This window comes from Helianthus annuus, chromosome 12 (genome assembly GCF_002127325.2).
Source record: "Helianthus annuus cultivar XRQ/B chromosome 12, HanXRQr2.0-SUNRISE, whole genome shotgun sequence".
NCBI lineage: Eukaryota > Viridiplantae > Streptophyta > Magnoliopsida > Asterales > Asteraceae > Helianthus > Helianthus annuus.
In genome coordinates this window covers 125102793-125112972 of record NC_035444.2, presented here as the reverse complement: position 1 = coordinate 125112972, position 10180 = coordinate 125102793, and the positions used below count along the sequence as shown (strand labels likewise).

The 10180-nt window shown below is 43.3% G+C and overlaps 1 protein-coding gene across 1 annotated transcript; it reads left to right on the top strand.

Annotated features, from left to right (window-relative positions):
* Nucleotides 1-3964: 3964 nt before the first annotated feature.
* Nucleotides 3965-6391, top strand: LOC110893564. Its single transcript, XM_022140666.1, has 6 exons — nucleotides 3965-4133; nucleotides 4200-4628; nucleotides 4706-4963; nucleotides 5028-5104; nucleotides 5153-6124; nucleotides 6203-6391. The coding sequence occupies exons 1-6, from the start codon at nucleotides 3965-3967 to the stop codon at nucleotides 6389-6391; spliced, it is 2094 nt and encodes a 697-aa protein (XP_021996358.1).
* Nucleotides 6392-10180: the final 3789 nt, after the last annotated feature.

Below are 10180 nucleotides of genomic sequence, written 5' to 3'. Positions count from 1 at the left end.
GAGATTTACGATTCATTTATGTATTTAAATTAGATCGTTTTGCTAGAATACTTTGTTTTGTTTATTTAATCACAATACGTATTATTGACTTCTTATGTTGGAGCAATTACATTTATCCCCCTACAAACTAAATTAAGTAATTATATACTCAACCCAAAATTTAATTATATAGGTCATCCTCTTTCATGGATAATTAACAAGAATCAGATGAGAAACAACTATATATACATGTGGAATTCGTCTATACAGGTTGCCAGGTTGGCAAGCAAACATGAACACAAAACAATTAGTTTGTGTAGATTCACGAACTAGAACACGTATTAGATCACTCCTATGACAAATGAACTTTCTTGATTCAACTGACTGAATTATACACTATTTTCCCAGATAAGACTTACATTTCAGTTTGCACACACACATATTTATAGCCATAACTGAATCAGACTAACATTACACTCCATTGAACATCTAACTATTCACTAAAACTACTAGTAATACGCTATTAGAAGTATTCCTCAAGGAAAACTTCCTTGAGAAGCTACATTTTGCCATTTCATCAACATTTCATGGCCAAGCTTTCAATCTTTAGTGTCTTCAATGATTTTACGACTTCAGCCTCACTTTAGAACCCTATAATCTCTACTTAGGCTAAGTTGTCAAATCACAATTTAAAGTTTTGCTTGTAGACTTCAAAAATATTGAACTTCACAACTGTTACATGACCGAGGTGTATGATTTTTATTATATTTTTAAGTACTTTTTTCCCTCTTTTATCAAGTTTTAATTTATAAAAAATGATATAACACTATCACTCTCTACAACACGTTCGGGCAAGTACACCCATCGTTGGCGTAGCATAGTGATGGTAAGATACCGAGGTCATCCAAGGACACAAGAGTTTTTAATACCGGATTATCCTCAACGTCTAATCGACCCAAATTTTGAGAAAAAAGGTTTTTTAACAAGTAAATAAAGAAAGGAACTAAAGTAATAAAAGCAACAAATAAATAAGAGAGAATCACTTGGTTCCGACTCATCTTTTATGTATCTTTTGATGATTTTCGCACTTTGGGTTTTTAAGAGATTATTTTAGTTACAGTGGCATGTCCCTCTTTTGAAGGCGACGCTACCCTCAGCTATATTGGTCTGAGTCAGCAGAGATACAGTCCCGCAAGACCGGAATATTGAAAGATAATTAAGTAGGTTATTAATGCAAAATGTGGCATGTCCCTCTTTTGGAGGCAACGCTACCCTCGGTCATATTGGTCTGAGTCAGCAGGGATACAGTCCCGATTTGATGCTATCAGCCTCAAAGGAAATCCTAATGAGCTTGAATCAAGTCCTCGCACAGGATCTATACACTGGACGAGGCAAGAACTTTACCCACAGCATCATTCTAACCCCCTTCCTAGCAGTTAACGCGCTTTATATAGACCGTAAAGACACAAATGAATGGTTAAACGAAACATGAAGAGATGCACGGCCGGTTCTTGGGCCGGCCAACCAGTGCCGTCGCTCGAGGCCCAAATTTTTAAAGGGCCAGAAAGGTTTCTATGAGCTTATATATATATATATATATATATATAGGGGAAGGTTCTATGCAGAACACAAAAATATTGCGAGAACACACAGAATACAATGAATCATCTATTTTTTCAATCCTAAAAACCTAAAAAGTAAATGAAGATGTTGCAAATGTAAAATTTATTATTTCTTACACAAGAATTCAAAAGAAAATATGAAAAATTTTCACTTTTTATGTAGGTTAAATTACCAGTATGTATCTATGCTACATGTAGGTAAAAACAATATGGTTTTTTTATGTACATATAATACACATATGAATGTAAGAAACATAAATTTAAAAAAATATGAAACTTAAATCCCAAAATTTAGTGTTTTAGAGTTGTTCTTTTTGTTCTCGCAATAGTTAGTGTTCTGTAATGATCCCTATCCTATATATATATATACATATATATATATACATATATATATACATATATATATATATACATATATATATATATATAGGGGACCGCTAGAATGAGAACCACCTCGAGTTGTAAGAACCGCGAGAACCACACCGTACGGGGGCGAGGTGGACCAATTTTTTTTTTCAAAAACGTAGATGCTTGTATTATAAACACATTCGTAAAAAAAATAAAAAAAAATGCCATGCGTGTAGTTTTTTACACCACAAGTTTGTGGTTTACGAGTTCCGTAAATTTACGGAACTCGTAAACCACAAAGTTGTGGTGTAAAAAACTACACGCACGACAGTTTTTTTTAAATTTTTTTTTACGAATGTGTTTATAATACATGCATCTACGTTTTTGAAATAAAAAATTGGTCCACCTCGCCCCGGATCAAGTAGTTCTCGCGGTTCTTACAACTCGATGTGGTTCTCATTCTAGCGGCCCTCTGTATATATATATATATATACACACACACACACATAATTATATACTAGTTATTTACCCGCGCGATGCGGCGGGAAACATATCACTTAGGTTGGTGAATTTAGAGCTATGTACGGGGCGGTTCGGTTTTGAGCCGTAACTAAAGCCAAATTCACAATACAATGGAAAACAAAACACTTGTTAGTAATTCTAAGGGTGTGCATGAGAAGGTTCGATTCAGTTCAGTTGGGTCATAACTAAAATCTAAATTTTCGGTTAAGGTACTTCAAAGCCGGTGAGGTTACAATTCATGATGCGGTACTCGTTTTCTGTTAGTTTATCAATCCTCTTGTGATATATTGCTTACTATTTCTATTGGCTTTTTTTATTCGTAGCTGAAGAAACACGGAACTAATTTTAGGACTAATTAGTTTGGTTTATGTTTCTACCATAATGGTTAATCTTCTTATGACTTTCTGAGCTCCTTAATGACCTGATAATCTTGCAAAACAAAACACCGTTAGCTCGTTAAGAGGGGAATATGGGGGTTTCCCTCTTAACCAGACTCCGACGTGAGAATAAGTATCTGATTTGAGGAAATAAGTGTGTGGTAAGAGTGAGAGTGAAGAGAACAGAATAGTTTAACCTGTGAATGAAGGGTCCTATTTATAGCCGGAGAGGTGTAAGAGGAGATGGGCTGATGGGCCGTGGGCCGGAAGGCGACAACTTAGAGGATATGCTCTTTGTCTCACTGGTGTCGACCGTTAGTGGCTTCTAGAAGTTCTCCGGTGCTGGCGCACCATGATTGGAGCCACGTTTCACTGTTGTCGGCCTTGTTGTCCCTCTGCCATCAGCAGGTAAGTGGAGATTGTGGGACAGGTGTCGCCGCCCCCTGATTGGTGCCACGTAGGCGTCCTTATGTACTCTTTGTCTCCTGCATGTCAGACGATCGTGGAGCACGATTGAGCATAACTTGGAGGACGCAGATTGTCCCTTTTCTTCTGCCACTTGTACCTTGTGTACCTTCTGAAGTAGCTCTGCGCCATAGCCCTACGCGTCACTTGCTGAACACGTAACTAGCCCGCGCAGGGGTATGGGTGGTTAAAGACTCTTATTCAGAATGTTAAGTATAAAACTGATGCTCTTTCTTATTCAGACTTCGCACGAGGTCAGTCCTTGTTGAAGTAACCGATGCGCCGCCGGGGTATATTACCCTTTTTGAAGACTTCTTCTTACAGGGCAACTTCCGGTTGCCGGCGACGGAGTTTATGGCCTATATACTTCAGTATTATGGGTTCCACATTTCGCAGATGAGTCCACCCGGAATGGTGAGAGTTCGACACTTCGAATTTTTATGCCGATCCTATGATGTCGAGCCGACGGTGGAAAGGTTTAGGGCGTTTTATCAGCTGATCAGGAACATGGGCATCTACTCTTTTGGCAACCGAGGGTCTGCCAAGAAAATACTCCTGAACCCACCCAAGAGCTTCCACGACTGGAAACAAAAATTTTTCTTCATTCGAGAGTAAGTTATCCCAATTTCCATGACCTTCCGTGCGCCAGACATGATTGATAAGGAGGAGTTGCCGATACATAAGAAAGAGGATTGGTTTGTGAAGCTTACTGCCACACCTAATCGGGTTTTCAATGAAAACGTCATTGTTGCGGCGCGGATGAGTGATCAATGGCCGACTGATAGTAAAGAAGTTTCGGTTTTTAAGTTCCAGGGTAGAGGTTAGTTGTTTCCTTAATTATTTCAGTTTAATTTCATTACACTCAACTGTTGAATTTTGAATGTAGAGGCACGCCTTTATCAAGCTGCTTTCCCCACTTTTGGTGGGTCCATGGGCGTGCGCCCACTGGAAGCGGGTGAGCAATATTGGTATGAAGAGATTAGACGTCACTTTATGTATCCCATTGCTGGAGCTTTTGCTGATCCGCCTTCCGCTACTGAAGGTGCGCATATACCTAACCCCAGGCCCTTGCGAGCTATAACTTCTGCTGGGAAAGAGATTCTCTATCTTTCCAGCGAGGAGTCTGTTGGGTCTTCAAACGGGGAGCTAAGTTCGTGGTCTAACGTCTTTGCAGGTGTGTTGCGCAACCTGGGAATTGACCCTGAAGAGAAGAAGAAGAAACCCAACAAACGGAAGAAGGTTATTACCTTAGATGCTGAAGTAACCAGCAAGAAGGGCGGGAGTAGCCGCGCGACTGCCAGTGCTGCTGATAAAGGTACTCTACGCTTCGTCAGAGTAACTTGGAGGATTACGTTATTATCAGTGACTCACTTGAAGGTTTATCGCGTATAGGTGAGAAGAGCGCTGCTGGTTCAAAAAGCTCGGGGAGCGCGGTTTCTCGGAATCCAGATGCTGGAGCCACTCCGTCTTCCATCGCGCTTGATGAAGAGGAGGAGGAAGAAGAGGAAGAAGAGCATGCTGAGAAGTTGATAAGCAGAAAGAGAAGTCGAGAAGAGACTACAGCTGGCGCGTCTGTGGCGCAGAAGGCTGGTGAAGGTCTCGTAATCGGGAAACAGAGCAATCTTCGCTCTCTTTATAAATTTTCTCCTGGTTAGTTTCTTGACTACTTTGTTTTCTTTGTTGCCCCCTGTTTTTTAACACTTGGTTTCTGCAGAAGCCAAGAAGAAGACCCCTGAAAAGAAGTGTGTTATGATTAAAGACCCCCAAGAGCCAGCGCCGAAAAAGACCAAGGTTACAATCAAGCCTTTCAAGACTGCTGGGTTAGAGGCTGAGAAGTAGAAAAAGAAGGCTGCTGAGAAGCCTGTTGACAAGGTTGCTGAGAAGGAGAAGGAGAGGGAGAAAAAGAAGGCTTCTGAAAAGCCTGTCGATGATCCTAAGGAGACCGGGGCCGCTGCTACTACTGCTCATGAGAAAGCGCAGGGTCCGGCGGTCGTCCATATCACGGGGCTTGACCAGCCCCTTCATGAGAAAAGAAAGGAACCTGAGGTTGAGAAGCTGACCAAGCCTACGCAGGCTGATGCCCCAGTTCAGACTGTTCAAGTAACTTCTACTACTGGGGGATCAGGTTCTGCTATTCCTAAGGAAAAATCTGCTAAGGCAGGTAGTGCGAGCTCTGGTGGCGCTGGAGGGTCTGTGCCGCAGTCACCCATTGGCCCCAATGATACTGTGGGAGTTATTTACTATAAAACTTATACTGAGGCTCGCGGCGATGCTCCCCACCGAGCTCCATGGGGTTTGAAGCAGAAGGACACCTTCTTGGAGTTCGCTCCTTGCCGCGACTGGTTCTTAAATTCCTTCCCTCCAGGGGAAGTCAACCGGCAAAGGGCGCGAACTCATGAAAGTTTGTATCATGCGTATGTAGTTGGAGAAGCCAACACCTGCGCCACCAACCACCAGATCGTGCGTGAGTGGCGCACGATGGTTAAAGAGCGGGCTGAGTGGGAAAAATATTGTGAGCGCCTGTTGAAGCAGGTTAAGGAGTATGAGAAGGCTAAAGCTGCCTTTGCTAAAGAGAAAGCCAAGTTTGATTCTGATAAGAAATCAGAGGAGTGGGGTCGTGAAGCCCTTAGGGGTAAGCTTCGAGCTACTGAAGACCTTTTAGCGAAGGAGCGCGCAGAGTGGAAGAAGATATGTGAAAAAGACAATCAACGTATGTATGCCGCGCGCTCAAAAATCACAGATCTTGAAGCTCAAGTTACTGAATTGAAAGGGAAGATTGAAGATGAGCGAACTAATAAGGAACGCGTTGAGGTCTGATCAGTGTTAACCCTTCTTCCCTTTATGCTTTTTTGCTTGTGAAATTATCTAAGTCTGTCTTTCCCTCTGCAGGCTGAGCTGAAAGCGCAGGTTTCCAGTAAGGACAAAGACCTGGCGGCTAAGGACATTGAGATTGCAGAGCTGAAACGTCATTTGCAAGAGCAAACCGACAAAAGTGAGTCCTTGGAAATTGACCTTGAAGCTGAGAGAGGGAAAGCTGCTACTTCTGAGGAGGCTAGGCAAAAGGCTGAAGAGGCGTGAGACATGAGCACATCTGCCCTCAATGTAGCGCAAAACAATTACTCTGAGGCTCAAGGCATCATTGACACGCTGGTTTCCAAGGCTGAGTGGATGCGCGGCAGAGGAGTAGTTCTGGTATGGTTCTCTTCTTAACTTGGGCTTTATTTGTAAAAACCTATTTCTTATCCATTGCCTTTGCTGTAGATGGCCAACTCTATCCTGAATGTTGGAGAACTGGATGGAGCTGTTGCTGCTCTCATAGATGCCTCACGCGCGGTTGGTCACCGTGGAGGTTATCTAGAGTGTGCGCAGCATGTTGAAGAGGCAATAGGACAAGAGTTCGATGTTAGTCATTGCTTAGTGACTGATCAGGCTGATGCGGCATTAGCCCGCGCTGAAAAGGATTATGACCATCTATCACTGCCTGTGATGGATTTGGTCGCAAAGGCACTGGAGGATGACGACTGGTGCCAACGGTTAAAGCAGATTCTCGACCCTCCAGAGACCGTGGAGTTGTTTGATGAAGAACCAGCTAGAAATGATGGTGATGGTGATGGTGATAGGCATGACGATGATGATGGTGGTGACGGTTATGAGTAGGTAGCGTTGACAAGCTTTGTGCCTTGCAATTTTCTTTTTAGACGTTAAATGTAACCCATCGTGCGGTCGCGCTTATTTTGAATTGAACTGATGATGTTTTGTTATTTTATCTTGTAATCATTGCGCTATTGCAATTTTTGAATATAACGTCTATGTTTGCCTTCCATCTGTCAAGTTACAATTATTGCATTGTTGTTAGAAACTTTGGTTAAGTTAGCGCGAATAAATGTAAGTGTGGCTCTTGTGTGAGTGTAACAACCCGATCTCGCGCTATGCTCGCGGAGGACCTTGGAGGCATAACTCAAGAGCTCGTAATTTACTGAAGTGTTTTCGTGCTAATCAAAAGTTTTACATGCATTTGAAACATAGAAGTCATGATAAAAGAAAACATAAGGCATATGCTTTCATTAAGTAGGAAACAAGCGCTTAGGCCAACTTACATCATGGAGATAAAACAAAGGGCGTATAGCCGACATAGGAAATTACAAAAGGAGCATGGCCAACATAAGTAGATAAAGGCGCAAGGCCAAGAGTAGTCACATATAGCATTTGCACAATTGTTGCGCTTTCCATGTGCGCATGATGATGTACCCATCCAATTTGCGCAGCTTGTATGCCCCCTTTCCTAGCACCTCATGTACCAAGTATGGGCCTTCCCACTTGGGTGCTAGCTTCCCGGGCCGTTCAGCATTGGAGGCTTCATTGTCTCTAAAGACATACTCTACTGGAGTGAAGGTACAAATGCGCACTCTTGCATTGTAATACCTCTCCAACTGTGTCTAGTACTTGGCTTCTTTGATTCGCGCTGTCTCGCGCCTCTCTTCGAGCAGGTCCAAGTCAAGACGACGCTCTGCCTCGTTATCTATTTGGTTGACTGCTGTCAAGCGCGACGAGGGCAGGCCAATTTCAGCTGGGACAACTGCCTCTGAGCCGTAGACCAGGCTAAAGGGGGTTTCGCTAGTGCTTGTCTTCGGCATGGTTCGATGAACCCACAGGATGCTCAGGAGCTCATCTACCCAGCCTCTTCTCTTCGTGCCCAGACGGGCTTTTGTCCCTTCGACGATACTCTTGTTGACACTTTCTACTTGGCTGTTGCCTTGAGGGTGCGCAACGGAAGAGAAAGTGTGCTCAATATTCATTTCTTTCATCCATTTTTGGAGATCTTTAGAAGCAAAATTGGTGCCGTTGTCTGTTACGATCTTGAGTGGGAGACCAAACCTGCAAATGATGTGCTCCCAAATGAACTTACGCACCATCATTGTAGTAGTTGAGGCGAGTGCTTTGGCCTCCACCCACTTTGTGAAATAATCCACGGCAACAATTATGAACTTCACAGCTCCAGGAGCTTCAGGGAAGGGTCCCACCATATCAATCCCCCACTGCTGGAAGGGCCAGGCAGTGGACATAGGGATGAGATCATTTTTTAGGCGTAGGGTTTTCGGGGCGTGCCTTTGACAGGAGTCACATTTGCGCAATTCCTTTAGGGTGTCAACGTGCATCCCTGGCCAGTAATATCCAGCGTTCATTATCTTCACGACAACCATGCGCGGGCCCGTATGGATGTCGCAGATTCCTTCATGAATCTCCCTGATCAAGTAACTTGCGTCTTGAGGGTCCACACAGTGCAGAAGTGGCCCCAAGAAGGATCTTCGATATAAGATACCGCCATTCATCTCATAACACAAGGCCTTGTTCTGTATCTTCCTTGCCTCTGCTTTGTTTTTAGGGAGTATTCCTTCTTGCAAGTACTGGATGATAGGGGTCATCCAAGATGGTTGCCCTATCTCGATCACATTCACTTGACGCAGCAAGACCGATGGGTTTTTGAGTACTTCAATTCTTACATCCTTGCCAAGATGTTGAAAAGATGTTGAAGCGAGCTTGCTAAATGCGTCTGCTGGTTTGTTCTCTGAGCGATTGATGTGAACTACCTTGTACGACTTGAATTGTTGAAGCAATTCTTTCGCCTGGTCCAAATACAAAGCCATAACTTCACCTTTCGCATCATACAACCTGTTGATTTGACTTGATATTAGCAATGAGTCAACATGTGCTTGTAAGTTTTGGGCTCCCATCTTGATGGCAAGGCGCAGGCCTGCAAAGAATGCTTCATATTCCGCCTCATTGTGATGGCAAGGCGCAGGCCTGCAAAGAATGCTTCATATTCCGCCTCATTGTTGGTATTCTTCAAATCCAACTTGATGGCGTATGTAAATTCATGTTTCTCAGGGCTAACAAGGCGCAAGTCGGCTCCTACACCATCTTCGTTTGAGGCCCCATCAGTGTATAGCAACCACAATCCTTCTTATGTATCTATAACAGGAGTATCCACAACTTCACAATCTTTGATTTTATCCTCTGGGACTTCTGTGATGAAGTCCGCTAGAACTTGACCCTTGATGGCTGGGCGCGACCTGTAGAGAATATTGTGCCCCCCCAGCTCAATTGCCCATTTTGCTAGGCGACCTAATGTTTCTGGCTTTTGTAAAATTCTGCCAATGTGGAAGTTAGTGAGTACCATGATTACGTGCCCTGTAAAATATCTGCGCAGCCTCCTGGAGGCGTGTAGCAGCGCAAGCACTAACTTCTCCATTGTTGAGTATCTCATTTCTGGACCTGTAAGCACCCTACTGACATATTAAATTGGAGTCTGAACTCCATCTCTCTCAACTAACAATACCGACCCAACTGCCTTGTCCGAAGAAGACAAGTACAGAATGAGTGGTTCTTTTTCAAACGGCGCGGTTAGGGTAGTGAGCTTAATCAAACACTCTTTCATTTGCTGGAAGGTAACTTCTGCTTCCGGCGTCCACTTGAATTCCTGCTTCTTCACGCAGTTGCGCAAAGTGCTAATAAAAGGATATGACTTTGTAGCGTGGTTTGATAGAAATCGATTAAGCGCGGCTAGGCGGCCGGCCAATCGTTGCATTTCTTTGATTGTTCGGGGTGACGACATCCGCTCTATGGCTTGAACTTTCTCGGAATTAACTTTAAAGCCGCCATTTGTGACCATGAAGCCCAAGAATTTTCCCTCTTCCATACCAAAGGAACATTTGGCTGGATTTAACTTCATATTCACGATTCACAAAGAGTGGAAAGTCTTCTCTATATCCTTTAACATCTGGTCTTCCTCAGGACTTTTGATCACGAGATCATCAATGTAAACCTCAATATGTTTCCCAATATTTTCAGCAAAAATTTTATCCATCA